General features: G+C 47.7%; 1 protein-coding gene across 1 annotated transcript; it reads left to right on the top strand.

The window, feature by feature from the left end:
- Nucleotides 1–319: 319 nt before the first annotated feature.
- Cfap20 (cilia and flagella associated protein 20) lies at nucleotides 320–13,605 on the top strand. The gene is made up of 6 exons (XM_059264602.1): nucleotides 320–673; nucleotides 9,701–9,780; nucleotides 11,018–11,129; nucleotides 11,664–11,852; nucleotides 12,646–12,756; nucleotides 13,192–13,605. The coding sequence occupies exons 1-6, from the start codon at nucleotides 590–592 to the stop codon at nucleotides 13,195–13,197; spliced, it is 582 nt and encodes a 193-aa protein (XP_059120585.1). The 5' UTR covers nucleotides 320–589; the 3' UTR covers nucleotides 13,198–13,605.
- Nucleotides 13,606–19,418: the final 5,813 nt, after the last annotated feature.

Here is a 19,418-nt window from a genome sequence, read left to right as displayed (position 1 = left end):
TCATTCACAGAAAACCACCTTCCTCACTCGTCCCGCCCTCCAGGGGCGGGGCCTGTCGTGACTCCACCCCTCTACACGCCCGGTTCCCATGACACCACGAAGACACTGTCAACACGTGAGGTTAAACTCGATGTCTCCTTCCGCTGCTATACACCAAGTCTAGGCTGCGGTGGGGAGGGGAGGGCAATAGTACCTTGGCAACCGAGTTCTGCTCCAGGGGAGGCAGGAAGGGGCGGGCTTAAGAGCGAAAGAAACCGGAAGCTGCTTTTCCTGCGGCCTGACTGGGCGGCGCGCCGCCGGGAGGCGGGCCCAGGAGTGCGGAGGGATCCGTGGCGGGCCGCGGAGGCGCTCCGCCTCCCGTCAGGCAGGCTTGCGGCGCGGGCGGCAGTTGCTGTGGTTTCGGTGCTGAGGTGGCTCTGTGCGCGCCCAGGCTTGTGGATCCTCGTCGCGCCGCCGCCGCTTCCCGCCGTCAGTGGCTGCAGCTCAGCGTCCTTCCTTCGGACCGGCGGCCTCCTCTGGCCTTGGCCGCTCGGTGCCGACTTTCAGTCCCGGGCCTAGGGCGGGCGGCTGCGGGGCCGCGGCTGGCGAGATGTTCAAGAACACGTTCCAGAGCGGCTTCCTCTCCATCCTCTACAGCATCGGCAGCAAGCCCCTGCAGATCTGGGACAAAAAGGTGAGCGGCCGGGCGGGGCGTGGGCGGGGCCAGCCCGACAGCCCTCGCCGCCCCCGTGATGGTGTGGCTGCTGAGCCTCGGCTTCCCGGTCAGGAGAATGGGTGCAGAGTGCCCCCCCCCCCCCCCCCCCCCGCCTCGCTGGGAACGTACCTCCCTGCGATGAAAGGCGTGCACGTGTTCGCCGGTCCCAGGCACTGTGCTGCTCTGTAGACGGGTGGCCTTTGTCTCTGACATCCTGAACAGAGGCGCAGCCAGAAGCGCACGGGCCAAGCCAGACGTGCTCGGGTCTCATTCCTTAGCTCCCTCCGTTTCGCTGATGCTGACAGGCTAACCTTTGGAACCTGCCGCAAGCCCTCTGTGACTTGGGAGTCTGTACCGTTCCTCCCGTCCCGGCTTTCTCCGTTGGGAACACTGCAAAATGGTGATTGTCAGAGGCCGTAAATTCAGACCCAGAGTGTCAAGCCTCCGTATTTTTATCCGGGCCTCCTCTAGAATGGCTGGCAGTTTTTCACCTGTCACATGAGATGGTGGCCCTCGTTGGCCACTTTTGGAGATGTTAAGATCTAGCGGGATGTGAGTTGGTCTGCATTTATTATCTTGGCGTTTTATTCTCATGCAGAGTCCCGGGGCAGTCACCTGGACCGTTTTCTGAATATAAAGTGGGCACTCTAATGCGGAAGCCAGGAGATTAGGGACTGTCTTTAGTTCTGCCCTCTTCGGGGGAGGGTGGAGAGAGGTGGTGTTCCTAGTAGAGTGTTTATAGAGGTGAATGTAGAATGGGCCAAGTAAGCCAGGTCTATTGGTAGTGGAACTAGAACAGAACAGCGACTTTCCTGATTTGCAGAGGAGGGCTTTGGGCCACACAGTGGTTGAGAGAGCACCTGAACTGCCTTCTGCTTGTCACTGCTGGGCAGTTGTGTGTTCTGAGGACAGCTTTGAGAGAAGCATGTTGGGAGTGTCATGTCTTTTGGTTAAAACAGTGGAGAGCTCAATCCGGCCTTTGACCCGTGAGCAGTCTGACCGAGTCTTCTCGCAAAGGATTCTCTCCATAGCTGGAGTTGCATCAAGAGTATTGCATAGGAAGCAGACCCTTAACTTTCCCCCCTATGCTCCTGAGCTTTTGTTCACTCTGAAGTGAAGCATCAGGAGCTCTTAAATTAGACCTTTGCAAAGAGAACCCAGAGTGGGTCCACCTGGCAGTGTCAGGAGGATGACGGCTCACCGGCTTGATATCTGACTATTAGGAAGAGAGGGTGTAGAGAGAACAGGCTTGTGTGCTACTTGAACTTGGAAACTGAGTTGTATGAAGTGTTGTTATAAAGCAGTCAGAGCAGGTCCGGAGAGCATGCTGGATTGTAGTTGGAGGGAAGAGATAAAGCTTTTATAAGTGTCCATTTTAACATCCCCCTGGCTTTGATCTGTAATGTGTGTGTGTGTGTGTGTGTGTGTGTGTGTGTGTTTCCCAAGCATGGCTTTTTGACTAGTCAACATGTTTACATATGGCATATGAAAGCAGAGTAACCATGGTGCGTTGTGTCCCTTAACAATGCCACTAGAGGTCCAATGGTACCCTGATGACATAAACACATATGAAGCTTCATTGTTAGAGCAGGGTTACATGGAGCAAATTAAACAGACATTTTGGCAAAGAAAACTGCAGAACATTCGTTTTGAGCCAAATCTTCACAATACAAAATAAATTAATTACATGTTACCAACTCTATTGGACTAAACACAATAGTGTTTAGTGGAGAGGTTTTCTCCATCTGAGGCAAGAGGAGGAGAGGGAGGAAAGAGGAAGTTTGGGCCTATCCACATCAGCTCTGTTGTACTTGGGCTGTTCCTCAGTTAAGTTATAAAGTTCTTAGGAACCAGGAATCCAGTCCAGTCAAGGAAATACTGGGATTTTATATGTTTATCAGTGATTTATTGAGCAACATCTGAGTGACTGGCATTGTATAAAGTTGAGAAGATACAGAATTGTGAAAAAAAATTCGCCTTTTCCTGGGGAATAATACAGAGCTGTAATAAGGGCGAAGTCTGATTGTGGGGTGGAGGCAGATCCACCTGTCTGTATTACCTGCATAGGCTTGGTCCTTTGCCAGGAGGTAGGTACATACTGTCTGAAGACTAGTTTGAGTCCTTATTTTGATAACTCGGATATTTACTATTCTGACTTTTGAGTTTGTGCACAGAGAGAATACCTACTTGGTTTCTATGAAAAACAATCCTGAAAGACTAGGGATAGCATCTGCTTAGGCTTCTGAAATTAAACTAAACTAATCATGCTTCTTTGGCTTTCCCACTCCCAAACCTCTAGTGTGGCACTGAGGATCCCAGGCCCAGGCAGGTGGTCTACACCCGCTTAACCAGTTCTCCAGGCTCCCTTCCCAAGGCTCGCCTCCTCTCCTTAGAGACAGGTTCCTGCTGCACCAAGGCCACTCTCTTCAACTGCAAACCTCTGCACTTCACCCCAAGTCTGCCCACATTTCCTTCCTTCGTCTTTGGGTCACAGTTGAGAGGAGGCTGTGCCTCCGATGTTTGCCTCGTCCCTGCAGCCTAGGTTACTTTATTATCAGCTCAGAACCTCAGCTTCCTTCTCATCACACTTGAATTTAGTTAAGATTTGGCTACACTGAGTTTCCTGATAGAGATGTTTGTAGGTTTTCAGAGCAAGAGCATAGAAAAAATCAACAGGTTGTTTAATGTTCCTTAACTTCTGGAACCAACAATTACATGAATTAAAAATGTTAGCGCTTGCTGAGCACAATCTTAATCCGGAGGCAGAGGCAGGTGAATCTCTGTGAGTTCGAGGCCAGCTTGGTCAATATAGCAAGTTCCAGGCCAGCCAGGGTGACGTAGTGAGGTCTCATCTCAAAAAAACAAAAATAAATAAAAGGAGCTGTTCCTCGTCCTGCACAGTGCTGCATGCCTTTCAGTCCTCTTTGCTGCTGCACTGGAATCCGGGATTCCACAGTCCTGCTCTCTCTTCCTTCCCTCCCTCCCTCTCACCTTCTCTTCCTCTCAGCTGCTGCTGTTTCTGTTTCCACATGGAATGGGACTTTATCAGAGTCTTGTGATGTTGTTGTTGAATAGTCATGATGACTGGGTCCCAGTTACTCATTTTAAGGGTGAACAAACTCTCTCTCCAGAATTAAAAATAAATAAATTATTACATTTTTATGTGTGTGTGTTTATGCGTATGATCATGCCTGTGCCCATGGAAGTCAAAGGACAGTTTGTAGGAGTCAGTTCTCTCCTTTCACCACATGGGTCCAAGAATTTAACTCAGGACATTAGGCTTGGCGGCAAGTGATTATCTGCTGCACCACTTTGCTGGCCCTAGACCCAACTTTTAATTTGGCAAACTTTGTTGATGTATGCTGAGTCATTCTGTGAATGGAATTGAGTGCATTTGGATAGAGTAAAATGATTTTCACTTTCCCAGGGTCAGTCTTTATTTTAATGATTAATAGCTTTTACTGTATATGCATGAAAACATAATGAGTTCTGGTTACTTGTGCCCTTTCAAGTATGAGCTAGGTGATAGTGGTGTACACCTTTAATCCCAGCAGTTGGGAGGCCGAGGCAGGTGGATATCTGTGACTTCAAGACCAGCCTGGTCTACAGAGTGAGTTCCAGCTGCCTGTCTGCTGTGTAAGTAGTCCTAAAACATACTGCAAACCTGTGAGCCTGAGCTATGACCACAGTTTCCCACAGAGGGCTCCCTCTGCCTGTTTTCTGACTTGGAGCCAGGCCCCTGGCCCTGGGCAGACACTTTCCTGCTGCAGTGGCCTGCTCTAAGGGCTTAATGTAAATTGGGACATGTGTCATTAAGAGGACATGCCAGATGGCTGAGGGTTCAGCTGCCTGCCAGGATGAGTGAGTGGAGCCAGAAAATGAAAGTGGGGGGATGGGATGGGAATGGTACAGCTAATATGTTATTTTTGAATCACTCTGTAGAATTGTGGACATTGGCCAGCTTCCTCCCTATCCCTGTAGTATTATTTTTCCCTCATCTTGACCCTCCTCCCTGGGGCTTACATGAGAAGGGGAAAAAAAAAATCAGTGTTCTTTATTAGTTGCCCAGCAACCATGAAAAGCCTGGGAGAAGAACTGGGAGATGAGCTTAAGGTTTGTTCCTTTGGTGTCTGTAGTACTGAAGATCCATCTTTTCTGTTACTGCCACTAATTTGGGCTCAGAAGTCCCCACATACTTCATGTGTAGGATAACAGGGGGTATCAGGGTTCACAGGAATGAATAAGAATAAAATACAATCACATTTAGGTATATCATTATGAAATCCATTCACCCCCCCCCCCTTTTTGAGTGTTTATGGGTAGTGTATGTGCTGATGTAGTGTGTGGAGGCTAGATGTGGACACTGGATGTCTTCTAAACTGGCTAGCCAGTGAACCCAGGGATCTGCCTGTCTGCCCACCCCTCACCTCCCATTGCTGGATGAGAGGCAGTACTTTGCCATGCCCAGCTTGCCTTCCCCTGCCCCCAGACAGGTTTTTCTGTGTAGCCCTGGCTGTCCTGGAACTCGATCTGTAGACCAGGCTGGCCTCAAACTCAGAGATCACCTGCCTCTGCCTCCCGAGTGCTGGAATTAAAGGTGTGTACCACCAAGACTGGCTATGTCCTACTTTAATGTAGGTGCTGGGGATCCAAACTCAGGTCTTCATACAAGACAAGGTCTCAAAGTCTTCACAGTGTAGCCCAGGCTAACCTGGAGCTACAAAGCCTAAGATAGCTACAAATGTGTAGCAGTCTTTCTGCTTCAGTCTCCTAAATGCTAAGATTATAGGCATCAGACACTGTGCCTGGTTAAACCTGTTACTTTGCATGCTATTAGTTGTCTTGTTGCTGTGACAACAACTGAGGTTAGTAAGAAAGTTGTTTTTTGGCTCTTGGTTTAAGGAGGAGCTAGTTCATAGCAGGGAGAAAGGCATGACCAAGTTCATGGTAGCAGGAACATGCAACTAGGACTCCACACCTGTGAAGACTAGGAGTGAGAAGGGCATCTTGGCACTAAGCTTGCATTCATCGTTTTTCTTTTTTATTCAATGATGGAGTCAGAGCAGAAGATGGATTGGTGCCACCCACTTTCAGAGTGGTTCCTCACTCCTCATTTAAATGTCTCTGGAAGCACTCTGGTGGACATCCAGAGGTGCATCTCCATCACACTGACTTTAAAGATTAAGGAGAGAGAGAGAGAGAGAGAGAGAGAGAGAGAGAGAGAGAGAGAGAGAGAGTGTGTGTGTGTGTGTGTGTATCCATGTGCACTTGCCAGATAGTGTTTATGTTTACCAAGTGAGTGCAGGTGCCTGCAGAGGCTGGAAGAGCACATCACATCCCCCAGAACTGGAGTAACATGATTATGAGCGACGTATGAATGCTGGGGACAAAACCTGGGTCCTCTGCCAGAGCAACAAGTGCTCTTAACCACTAAGCCATCTCTTCAGCCCATAATTTTTAAGTATTAGTAAAAGGATAACAAAGCAAGAAAGTACTCATAGGCCACACTGATTGTGAGAGTGTATCATGGATGAAAGGATTAACGTCAGATGCAATGCGCACTAATTAGAGGAAGAAGTTAGTGAAATCTGCTTCCACATGTGTACTAAATGCCAGCAAATACATTTTGTGTTCCTCCGAAGGCCAGGCCTGCCCAGTGAACTCTGAGCGAAGGAAAGGAAGTTGACACTTTCTGGGACATACATCCTACCTCGCGTGTTTATGAGAAGCTGCTCAGAGGATGGGCTTACTTCCTGGAAGGCCTGGACAATCGAAGGCAGTGTCTTTGTTTTGCTTTGTTTTTGTTGGAGACAGGGTCTTCCTGTGTAGCCCTGGCTAGCCTGAAATTTGCTATGTACACCAGGCTAGCCTCAAAATTTACTGAGGATCCTCCTAGTTTCCAAGTGCTAGGTTTACAGGCATGTACTACCACACCCCAGCTTAGTCTGTGTAATTTAATGTAGTCATTTCCAGAGGGGAGAGGGTGGAAACCTTGCCCCAAGAACCACTCCCTTGTTTCAGAGCCTTAGAGAAGAGACTTTGGAAGTCTCCTGTCCTTGAATGCTCATGTCCCCAAATCATCATCTGCCCTCCACTCCTTTTTTCCAGTGAGTTTGTATTTGCAGCCCTTTGAAAGGGGCCTTCTAAGAGGGAAATGCTTGCTTCTGGGTGAGGAGAGGCCTGGGATACTAGAGTCCATTCTAGCTTCCTCTGTTGCCCTCTGCGTGCTTTGGAAGGCATTGTTCCTTTGCAAGGACTTGAGTGGGTCAGATTTGCAAGCTGTAAACTTAGAGAAGGGCAGAAGGCCAATTTCCTCACAGTTCCTCCCTGTGAAATCTGGCTGCTTTCTGAGCCGGGGGAGACCTCTTGTTGACTCTGGACTGAGAGCTTTTCGGAAATGTTAAGATTGACTCCATGATTTGAAACAATGTTGGATAAATAGCAACATGTTGCCTTTTAGCAATAGTAGACTTAAGGCCCTAATTGCTTAGTAGTCTCTTGAATTCTCCTGCCCTTGCAGCTAACTTTTTAAGAAGGAATGTTTATGTTATTGAGAATAACTAGTGGTGTGTTGTCAAATTAATATTCCATCCTGTTGGAATGCTCTGGGCTCTTATCAGAAGAGCTATAGCACATTATTTGGAAATAATTTCTTGACAGATTCTTCCTTCAATAAGTTGCCTGATTTTCCACAGAAAACAGAGCAGAAATATTGCTACTTTGGTTGGGAGCATTGGGGAAGGAGGTGGGCAGTGCTGGCGTGTTCTACAGACTTGAGTCTTTGTGCTCTTAATCTCTGTTGGAAAGTGGCCCAGAATTCAAAGCAGGAGGGCATTGAATGTGGCCAGCTTTGTTTGAGAAGCTTTTCAATATGACATTTGTGTCTTGACAACCCAAGAACTGCTCCATTGGCAGAGATGAGAGGTCCATCTAGCCTAGCATTCTGTGCCTGAAAATGGCACCAAAGCGTGTTTTGTAAGAAACATTCTTTACACCACTAGCTTCATGTGCTTCGTGAGACTCCCGTGATCTCCAGCTTCCTATAATAGTCCGTGGTCGATATGTTATCCAGGAATGTTTAAAGCCCTCCTTGAACCTATTCAGATGTGCCAATTCTTAGGGTGACAGATTCCAGAGTCAGCACATATTTGAACACTTAGCCTATGCCTCACTCAGAGTGAGCACTGAAGAACCCAAGGCTGCGTGTATTTGATCCTACTCTTGGCCGAACTTCACAGACAAGAGCACTGCAGCTGTAGAACAAGGTGGGCGATGGTTCCAGATGTCACCTGGGGAACACCTCACACAGTGAGGGTAGATCAGACTCAGTGACAGAGCACACAGAAACTGATGGGAAAGCACAGAGCTGTGTTGAAAAGTATTGTGAAATAAGCTTTGTTGTTGGCCACCAGCTCACAAAGAACAACACGGAGACTTCTTAATTATGAAAGCTCGGCCTCAGCTTAGGCTTGTCCCACTAGCTCTTATAACTTAAATTAATCCACTTATATTAATCTATGTTTTGTCTGTGGCTTTTTACCTTTTATCCACCCCGCCCCCCCTTGGCATCTCCTGTGTGCTTCAGTTATCTTCTCCTACTTCCTCTCTTTGCCCAGAAGTCCCACCTATATCTCCTGCCTAGCTATTGGCCGTTGAACTGTTTATTAAACCAATCACAGCAGTATATCTTCACACAGTGTACAGATATCCCACAACAGTATTGTCAGACCCATGGTGCCCTCTCCCTATATGCAAATCTAATGGAAAATAAAATCGTAATCAGCAGGCTGATTAATGAACAGGAGCTTTAATCAGTGAGATTGAGTCATTGATTGTGAAGTCAACACTGCCATTTTGTCACACCCAGAAGACACGTTTTCCTTTTTCCTGTAGCCTCTTCTAAGCCTCTTGATCTTTTCCATGTTAGAACGTTCACCCTACGTCTCCTGTGCATATTAACTGCTTCCGGGTTTAGTACCCAGAAATGCTTATGTATTCCTAATTATTTTAGAAAGAGAATTAATATTTAATGTGAGTTCCTCACATTCTGTGTAATATGTAGTATGTATGTCTCTATACTTATGAAGTGCTAAATTATGCCATCTAGACAACATGAGCCAAGAAAGTGAGTCAGAAAAGAAAGATCACTTGACTGAAAATGGAGATGTCTGTACATGGTATGGGAAGGACCTGAACTCATACTGGAGAAAAGTATAAAGTTATATAAAAGAAGGTGAAGGAAAAAGTAGGAGTAAACTCAAGGGACACACACATACACACATTTACTTTGAGACAAAGTCTCTGTGTAGCCCAGGCTGGCCTGTAATTCAGAGCAGTCTCCTGCCTTAGCTTTCTAGTAGTTAGCTTTGAGGTGTGCACCGACAGACAAGGCTGGAAATACTGCTTTCACTCTTCACCTGCTCCCTTCCTTCTTTGTAACCTTTGTGTTGTTGTTTGTTTTTGAGATAGGGTCTCTTTACATAGCCCTGGCTGTCTTGGAACTCACTATATAGACCAGGTTGGCCTCGAACTCAGAGATCTGCCTGCTTCTGCCTCTGGAGTGCTGGGATTAAAGGTGTGTGCCACCATGCCCAGCTGATGGTAGTTTATTAATCTTTGTGGACAAAGAAGCTATGGTTAGTGGAAGGTCTAGGAAATCCAATCTCCGACTTAGGACCTTCCATTTACAGTCCTGGGATGTCGAATTCATATCTAAGAGTGGGACTCTTACCACTTTACCTTAGTTTTTATTGCTGCTGTGGGAGCTGGATAAGAATATAGATGAACTTTGCTGTTACAGAGAGTAAATGTTAGCTGAGTCTAAGTCGGAAGGAAGTTATTCCAAATGGCAGGTAGAGGGAATAGCATAGTCCCTTAGGCATAGGCTTTGACTTGGTGTTGTCATGTGCCTTGGGCTGCTTTTCCTCTAATGGCTCATTCAACCTTCAGGATTTTTATAAGGCTGTTGTCAAATCCTGCAACACTGACAAACTTTTTTCCTGATAGGTACGGAATGGCCACATCAAAAGAATCACTGACAATGACATCCAGTCCCTGGTGCTAGAGATCGAAGGGACAAATGTCAGGTAGGTGGCCAGCTCAGCTCTGTTCTCTAGACGAGCTGCATCAGGAGGGCAGTACACTCCGGTGTTAGCAGAATCAGGCTGTCTGTGGATCCGCTCTACTGCTCACAGCGTATCTCGGGCAGTTTACTTCATCTCCAGCTTTAGTTTCTTCATCTGCAAAATGGGCATGTTTTCCGGTCGGGTAAGTGTGAAGATTAAATGTGGCACTTAGACCCATGCCCAGCATAGAGAGCAGTTAGCTGTGTAATTACTGTTCACCCAGAGTATGGAAGAGTGCTCTGATCATCCAGCTGTGGCTATTATGGCTTTCAAAACCCCAGTTTTTTGATATCTATTATTTCATATTTGCCTTAGAATTGAAGTCTTTTACTGGAAGAACTTCCCAGGCTTCGTTTTTCAGATACTTTATTGTTGGTCCCAAGCTTTTGTTTGAGTAGGTTTGGGTTTGTTTGTTTGTTTTGATTTGATTTTGGGGGCAGGTGTTTCAAGACAGGGTCTCATTATGTAGCCCTGGCTGTCCTGGAACTCACTATGTAGACCAGGCTGGCCTCAAACTCACTGAGATCTGCCTCCCAAATGCTGGAATTAAAGGCGTGCACCATCACCACCTGGCTGGGTTTGGTTTTTTTAAGATAGGATCTTTTTTTTTTTTAAAGATTTATTTATTTATTATGTATACAGCATGTATGACTTCATGCCAGAAGAGGGCACCAGATCTCATTACAGATGGTGATGAGCCACCATGTGGTTGCTGGGAATTGAACTCAGGACCTCTGGAAGAGCAGTCAGTGCTCTTAACCTCTGAGCCATCTCTCCAGCCCAAGATAGGATCTTTTTATGTTTGCCCAAACTGGCCTTGATCTCCTGGCCTCCAACAGTCTGGCAGATCACTACACTTGACATTTTACCTTTTTTGTTTTATTTATTTTATATGTATATGTGGGGAAGGGAGGATGGCGCTCATGCAGTGGTGTGTGTTTGGAGGTCAGAGTTTTCTCTTTCTACCATGTGGGTCCCAGGGGTCAAACTGACAGCAAGTGCCTTTACCCACTGATTTGTCTTGCCAGCCCTGGCATTTTAAAAAATGCTCACTAGCTCAACCGTTGAGGGGTTCATTACGTGACGAAGCTGAGTCCTTTAGATCTGTTTTCTAGTTTTTGTCTTGGGTCATGTGGTATTGTACACAGCACAAAGGAAGAAAGACAAATAACCCATCCCCTGGTGTTTCTATTGACAGCACCACATACATCACATGTCCTGCAGACCCCAAGAAGACACTGGGAATCAAGCTGCCTTTCCTCGTCATGATCATCAAAAACCTGAAGAAGTATTTTACATTTGAAGTACAGGTGAGTGTGTAGGAGACCCAGACGGTAGGAATGCATGTTAGCCTTTGCTATGTGCTCTTTCCTGCCTCTGCTAAAGCTCAGTGCAGCTCTCACGAGGGTGTAAATTTGGTGTTCAAAACCAAAGTTTTAGTGTGAGGTTTCGAAAGAAACAACACCCAGACAATCTAATCCATAGCTACAAGAGTTCAAAGCTTAAAGATTAACGTGCATTCGGGGAGTAAGTGTTTACTATGGAGTTACTGTTTCTGTTTTAGTATTTCTGAGCCTTTAGAGGGAAGAAATAGGAAATCATCCTATGGTCTGGGAGCCTGCTGGCTGTGTCATATGTCATCACAGCTGCTGTTGTCTTGACAACAAATAAGATAAACTTACTACTTCCAGACCATCTGTGACCAGTTGTGACCTGTCTCTGGCCTGTTTACTCTCCCTGGGGTTTGGCCTTGGGAACCAGGCTGTGAAGGCCCAGAGTCTTGTCTTAACGGCTTGCCTGAGCCTGAGAACATGGAACTAGTGTGGCCCTCCTGGGTGCTGCAGGTCCTAGATGACAAAAACGTCCGCCGGCGCTTCCGAGCAAGTAACTACCAGAGCACCACCCGCGTCAAGCCCTTCATCTGCACCATGCCCATGCGGCTGGACGACGGCTGGAACCAGATTCAGTTCAACTTGTCTGACTTCACCCGGCGGGCCTACGGCACAAACTACATCGAGACCCTGAGAGTGCAGGTACTGCTTCCTTCCACACGTGGAGTCCCAGCGGGGCTTAGACACTCTGGCTGAACACGTGGGGACGGTGGGGGCTGCTAGCCAAAGTTCCCAAGGCGCTCTTCAGGGCCTCCCAAAGATCCAGAAAATACTCTGAGGTCTTCTCAAACAAGGTAAATTCAACAGTCAAAATCCTTTTTTTTCCCTAAGTTTCTTTAGATTTTATTTGATATGTATGTGTGTTTTGCCTACAAGTACATCTGTGTACCATGTTCATGCTTGGTGCCCTAGAAGTCCAGAAGAGGCTATTGGACTCCAGAAACTAGAGTTAGGGATGGTTGTGAGCCACGTACTGTGTGCATGCTGGGAACTGAACCTGGGTCCTTTGCAAGAGTAACAAGTGTTCTTATTACTGAACCAACTCTCCAGCCTCCTTGAATTTTTTTAGGTTATTTTATGTATATGTATATTTTGCCTGCATGTATGTACATGTACCACATGTGTGCCTGGTGTCTGCAGAGTTCAGAAGAGGGCATCAGATCCCCTAGAACTGGAGTTACAGATAGATATGATCCATGGTGTGGGGACTGGGAATTGAACCCAGGTCCTCTCGTGGCAAAAACAATAAATTATCTTAACCAATGAACCATTTCTGCAGCTTCTGAATCCCCCTCTTGTTGGAGTCTACCCCAAAGCAAAGCCAGTTTGCTAATGGAGTTGGAGTTTGGGGGGTGCCATGAGGGGGCTTCTGGGAGAATAAGGCAAAGAGGAAAGAGTTGTATTTAGCCTGTCAAAATGAGTCTTATCTCCACAGATCCACGCAAACTGTCGTATCCGAAGGGTTTACTTCTCAGACAGACTCTACTCAGAAGATGAGCTGCCGGCAGAGTTCAAACTGTATCTCCCAGTTCAGAACAAGGCCAAAGTAAGACATGCTTCCTCAAGGAGGCCTAGGGGCTGGGGAGCCGTGGCCTGGGACGGTCCCCCGACTGCGTTGGCAATGGAAGTTTGCCACCACCCCTTAGTTCTCCTTCCAGCCCGGCAGCGCCAGGGAGGCTGTGGACTGCTCTGCGGCTGCTACCTCCCCCACCGCAGGGCATCTCCCCCTCTCAGGCCTTCCCCTATCCTGCTCCAGGGTCTTCTTGGAAGTAGGCCCTGGGGCCGATTCTTGGTCAGCCTCAAAGGCTAGTGAGCAAGCAGTGTACAGTTGTGGACACTTTGCGTGCATGCCTGTTCAGCCACGCTTGTGTCCCCACCGCCTAGTGTCCATTGGGTGTCACCAGAAATCAGGGCCTGTGGCATTGACCTTCCGTGTTCCAGTAGCTGAAACTGATTGCCATTTTCTGCTTTTCTCCTTCAGCAATAACTGGACGGCAACTAAGGGGGACAGACTCTGGACATGACTCTTAGTTAAAAACAACTACATGGAGACAGTGCAAACATTGAAATAATCCACTGTGCTGTGGCTCATTTACTACTGGTGTCTTTGTCGTGGACACCAGTGACCATGCCACAGTCTGTTACTTGCATTCTGTTCAGTGGGGAAAGCAGAGCTTTGAGTGACACCAGCTGCTGGGGTTTCCTCTGCTGCCTGCCCTGGCACGTGAGACACTCACAACAGACGCACGGAATTAGAGATGTCCTGCAAGGCAGATCAGACCAATGTTTCTTCTACAGTTTATTCTTTCTTTTATATATTATCTAAGTATATGTATATGTTGTGTAAGACGCATAATCTGGAAATGAATAAAATGCTATATTCTTGGTTTGTAAACTTGTTTCTACTACTTTTTTATGGTTATGTTTCTGGTTTTGCTCTGACAGTACAGCCATTTCGTACAGTGTAAGACAAGCCTGTATGTACTGACTGGAGCAACTTCTAGATGAGCTGATAACAGAATATAGCCAGGATGTCACCGGGAGAGTCACCTCAGTAGGGGGTGGATTGTACATTGAGTTTAACACAAAATGGCATCTGACTGAAGTTGCTCTTGCACACCCTTGAGCTCTTCGTGGTTCTCAGTTGGATTCCCCTGCGTTGGAGCAGGTCCCCAGATAAGGGCTTGTCAGATCACCTTTGTATTCCTACAACCAGTGGAGTGGCCCTGAGGCCACATTTTTGTTTTTTGTTTGTTTATTAAGTTTGCAGAAGAACTTATTTGTTTGTTTGTTTGTTTTGAGAAAAGGTCTCTGCATAGCCCTGGCTGTCATGGAACTATCAGAGATCCTCCTGCCTCTGCCTCCCCAGTGCTGGGATTAAAGGCCTGTGTCACCACTCCCCGAAAAATAACTTTTTTAAAAATTATATGTATTATTTATGGGGAGGGTGTACATGTGGAGGTCAAAAGACAACTTTCAGGAACCAGTTCTCTCTCTCCTCCGTGTGGGTCTTGGGGATTGAATTCAAGTAGTCAGACTTCCAGCAAGGTGTCTACTGCTGAACCATCTCCCCAAACCTGAACTTAAAAAAAAATTACTATTATTGCATATGGCAAGCGTGTATGGCATGGCGTGCGTGTGGGCCTCAGAGCATTGGGGAGTTGGCTCTCCTTCACCATGAGCTCCGGGGATGGATCTCGGGTTGTCAGGCTTGTGCCGAGCTCGGCCACCTGCTGAGCCATCTCCCTGGCTCCACTCACTCCACTGTGGCATGTGGGACCTCAGAGTGTGCAGACGTGTCGGTGACCTGGAGGATGGGGCACAGTTACTTGCCTCTCAAAAGAACAGAAAGCCGCCCCAGATGCTGCTCTCCGTTCCTCTAGATTTGCTGTCATTCCCAGTCATTTTGATTTTGGTTGAAGGTGAAAACAGATTCTGAGATACCTCACTACAGTTTCTACTTTCTGAGACTTTAAAAAGCAGGGAACACCCTTGTCCAACATCCTTGGCCTCCAAACTGCTCTGAGCAAGCATTGCCAAGTCTCTGAGGAGGGCAGGGAACAAAGGGTCCCCATTGCCACCTTACATGACCATCTCTGTTTCTTTTCTCCTCACGGTTGTCAGGTACAGAGTCATTCACCTGACTCTCCGACCTTCCTCTTTGGGCCACCAAGCCAACCAGAGCCCCCTTCCACAGCTGTTACCCTGTCCTGAGAATCCCTGGCAATTCAGCATCTTGAGGTCCCTCAGCCCAGGTGACAGCTGAGTTGACCAGCAGTCACACTTCGGGGATTTTTCTTTTTTTGGCTGCCATGTGCCTGCCCCTCTACAAAAGGAATCCCTGAAGTAAGGTGGGAGTGGGTGGTCAGTGACCTCACCAGGGCTTCCTGCCCACCACTGTGCTGAAATCTTCGCTGCAGTCTGTGGCTGCTGTGGAGTGAATGATGCTTTTGTGAAGACAAGGAAGTCCGGGGTAGCTTTTCTTCTGCCCTTGGTGCCAGGACACCAGTGAAGCGCTCCTGGAGACGGAGAGAAACAGTAAGACTCTCTCCTCCACACAGAGCCCCTTTCACCCTGACGCTCTTGTCAGCCGGCACTCGGGATTACCTCACCAGCCTCTAAAGGGTGGCTGGCGGCAGCTGCTGACTTCTCTGATGCTCCACATACCCATCAGAGAGGAAGTGAGGGGGTGCTGAGGAAGACAGATATTATCTAGGCTGGAGCCGGGCCAAGAGGACAGGGGCATCAACTATGACATGGCCCTTGGCTTTGGTTTTCAACTCAGAAGGAAGATGACCGACAGGCAATTACTAATTGAGAAGCTGGGGGAAGGGCAGACCTTGGGGGTAGAGGCCTGGACTGGGGTCACCAGGGCAGGGAGGGCTGCATTGTGCAGCTCCTAGGAAGTCATGTTTAATAGAAGATGCCTTCTAAATGACAGTTCATTTTTTGGCATGCAGCTGTCCCAGTGGCTCATTCTGGGGCTTGGAGATCTATTATGGCCCTCATTAGCCACCAGTGCAATGACTGCTTCATTTGTAGCCAGCCTACAAGCTGGCTGGCACCAGACCAGACTTCCTGAAGCACTTCCAGGGATTTGAACAGTTTCCCGTAGCCAAAAACTCTTGGTGTCACAGAAAACATATCTACACTCCTGTTTTACTGATGAAGACATTGACATCACTCTGAGAGTGACAGAGAGGTGTGAGGACCCAGTTCACCTGATGGGAGTCCTGTGCCACTCGGTCTTGTGTTCACATTCGCCTGCCTCAAAGACTAGACTTGGTTTGGCCTGGGCAGTGAAGGCTGTTGGTCACTTGCCACATGGCCACATATTACCTGAACTCTGAGGCTGAGGGTAGAAAGCTGAGGTATAGAGGTCTGTGTCTCACAGATGCATCAAAGGGAGTGTACGCTGTGGCAAGCTCACACTAGAAGTCCGATGCAGACTTGGTCCCAGTTCTTGTATTCAGACACATAAGTAGATGCCCACTCTACACCTGGCCTAACAGGTACAACGGCCTGCTCAGATTCCCACCCCCATTCCTTCTCCCTGGAGTTTGGGAGCCTGAGCTGGGGCATTTCTAAGAACAGGGGCTAGGAACATACAGTTCAGCTGGCAGAGTCTGACTAGCTCTCCTGAAGCCTTGAGTTTGACCCACAGCACCACATAAAACCAAGCCACATGGTGAATGCCTAATAATCCCAGCCCTTGAGGTGGAAGCCCAAGGACTAGACACCCAAGGTCACACTCAGCTGTGAGGCTCACCTAGGGTGGGACAAACCCCCACCCAGAATTAGCACATACAGCATAGTACATTGGGCACAGCCTTCTACCACAGCATACTTTTTAAAGTTTTATTGATTTTATGTGTCCAGGTGTTTTGCCTGTGTGTATGTCTAAAAGCTTCAGATCTGGGGCTGGAGAGATGGCTCAGAGGTTAAGAGCACTGGCTGCTCTTCCAGAGGTCCTGAGTTCAATTCCCAGCAACCACATGGTGGCTTACAACCATCTATAATGAGATCTGGCGACCTCTTCCAGCCTGCAAGGATACATGTAGACAGAACACTATATACGTAATAAATAAATAAAAATCTAAAAAAAAAAACAACCCTTCAGATCCCCTGGAACTGACTGGAGTTACAGATGGTTGTGAGCTGTCACAGTGCTAGAATCGAGCTGGGGTCTCCTGGAAGAGCTGCCAGTGCTCTTAACTGCCAAGCGAGCTCTCCAGCCCCAACTGTAACTTACTTCCATAGGTCTTTGTGAGGCACCTTCGGGAGTGTGTCTGAAAGGGCAAAGGTTGGGGCCACCCCAGTCTACAGACCTATATAGAAGGCAGAAGGCTCACCAAGGCTGTGTGGCTCTCCTGGCCAGGGCACCAGTAAAGCCTTAGGCTTCCCAATGGAAGACCAGACAGGGCTGACTACACCATAAAACCACTTCAGATACCTGCTCACAGAAAGTCTAGAATAGACCTGGAACCGCAGTAGGAAGTGCCCGTTTCTTTCCTTCAGGAACATGAATAGACCGAGTCCTAGTCACATTCCAGGCCCTGCCGGCCATACCATGCCCTGACCACTCAGTAGAGTGTATTGCTGTGAAGTTGGAGTTACTGACAACAGCTTGAAGAATGATTCTCTGAAGTGTAGCTTGGCAAGCCTCTGCATTTACTGGGGTTCCTTAGAGGGGTGTGGATGAGGGTGTGCAGGAGCAGGGATGACTCAAAAGCAGCCAGCAGCACTGAAAGTCTTGCCTGGCATGATGACACCTTGCAGAAGCTGCTCTGGAGCTGCCTTCACAACTTACAAGCTACCCCAAGAAGTCCCCCCTCCACTGGCAACTGTTTACCGTTCATATAATCTTGGCGAAGGGTCTTTTGAACCTTATGACCTTGGTGAGCTTCCTGCACTCCGTAGATTTTAACTTCCTGAGCCTTACAACATTACCACCCTCCTATAAAAGGTGTGTTTCTGTACAACAGAAGTAGCCACACAGCACCCGTCCAATGTCTCAGGCTCTTTACACCCCATCTTCCAGTGTTTCCTGAGCCCTGGAGGGGGTGATGCAGGTGTTTTGTTTTGTTTTTTCTATTTATGACTGAACATTGGTTCACTATACCATAGCAAGAATGATTTTTTTTTTTCTTAGCAGCTTAACTGGGTATGTTGGTGGTCTCTGTAGTAATCACTGCCCATTGCAGAAAAAGGAAGTTTCCTTCCATGATAGAAGCCAACAGCAGCAAGTCTGTGGATGTAGACACAGATGTTCTCAAGGCAATTTGATAGGTAGGTCACATCCACTTAACAAAACAACAGTAGTTGCTTCTTCATGGGGGCCTATGATCTCCCAGCTTTTGCCCTGACTTACAGTACCAGATGTGAGTTCCCTTCTGTGGAGCAGGTCTTTGGAGCCAATTAAAACCAGATGGTTGTACCCTTAACGGTCATGCCATTATTGCACCAGAGTCACATGTTGCCTATCATGTTGGTGGTGTAGTGTGAAGATTCTATCTCACCCTACCAACCTGAGTAACACTTCCAGCAGCATGAAAACTAGGCAATAGCAGAGAAGTTTGCCTCAACCCCAGCCTGATTTCTCCATGTTCTTCAGCCAAAGTGTTGGATGTCTCAGCGCCCAGTCCTGGGATGCACCCAACAGCGGCAGCAGTAGTCCTTATGACTTCTGGGTGTGGGTGCCTCACTGGCCAGTAACTTACAAGGAGACAGCCTACCTCTGGCCCTGGGCCTTTCACCTCACAATCTTACAGCTCTCAGGAGTGCTTTTTCCCACTTATGCAGGGCACTTTCCTTGGATGTCTGTGTGTATGCACATGTTTGTTGTGTGCATGCATGTAGAGGGCAGAGGGCAATCTCCAGTGTTGTTCCTTAAGTATCAACTACCTCTTTTAACAAAGGCACCATCTCTCATTGGTCTGGGACTTGCCAAGTAGGTTAGGCTGGCTGGCCAGAGAAAACCTACCCCTCCTGTGCTGGGATTACAAGTACATGTCACCACACCCAGCGTTTTTATTTGGGTTCTGGGGATTAAACTCAGGCCCTTGTGTCTACAGGCAAGCATTCCACTGAGCCGTCTCCCTAGCCCCAGTATACATCCTTCTTTTTTCTGAGACAGGGTTTCTCTGTGTAGTAGCCCTGGCTGTCCTGGAACTACCTTTGTCGACCAGGTTGTTCTCCAACTCAGAAATCCACCTGCCTCTGCCTTCTGAGTGCTGGGATTAAAGGTGTGCACCACACCTGGCCTTTATTATTTGTTTTGTTTTTCAAGACAAGGTTTCTCTGCATAAAAGAGCCTTGGCTGTCCTAGAACTCACTTTGTAGACTAGGCTGGCCTCAAATTCAGAGATCCACCTGCTTCTGCCTCCTGAATGCTGGGGTTAAAGGTGTGCGCCACTATGCCCAGCCTCCAGTATATATTCTTTTAAATATTTTCACCATTATTTTTCTGTTCTTTCTGCTTTTTAAAAAAATCTGTAAGACATTCAAGGTTTATGTTATCCTACCCATGTAACGGAATCTTTCCATGGACCTCTGAAGGCCACCACTGACCAGTGCAAGCACACGCCAGTTGCTCTTTGGGTCCAGTAGCTAAGAGAATAAACAAAACTTCAGCAAAGGCAGGCATGGTGTCTCACACCTTTAAATCCTAGCACTTGGGAAGCAGAGGCAGGTGGATCTCTTCAAGTT

This window comes from Peromyscus eremicus, chromosome 5 (genome assembly GCF_949786415.1).
Source record: "Peromyscus eremicus chromosome 5, PerEre_H2_v1, whole genome shotgun sequence".
In the NCBI taxonomy this organism is placed as follows: domain Eukaryota; kingdom Metazoa; phylum Chordata; class Mammalia; order Rodentia; family Cricetidae; genus Peromyscus; species Peromyscus eremicus.
The sequence above is the reverse complement of the archived record's forward strand: the minus strand, read 5'-3'. Positions and strand labels throughout refer to the sequence as shown.

Excerpts from the sequence above, each read along its gene's own strand:
- Cfap20 (XM_059264602.1), top strand. The coding sequence starts at position 590 with ATGTTCAAGAACACGTTCCAGAGCGGCTTCCTCTCCATCCTCTACAGC. Across the intron at positions 9,781-11,017 it reads ATCGAAGGGACAAATGTCAG|CACCACATACATCACATGTC; the intron begins GTAGGTGGCCAG and ends TTCTATTGACAG. Across the intron at positions 11,853-12,645 it reads TCGAGACCCTGAGAGTGCAG|ATCCACGCAAACTGTCGTAT; the intron begins GTACTGCTTCCT and ends TTATCTCCACAG.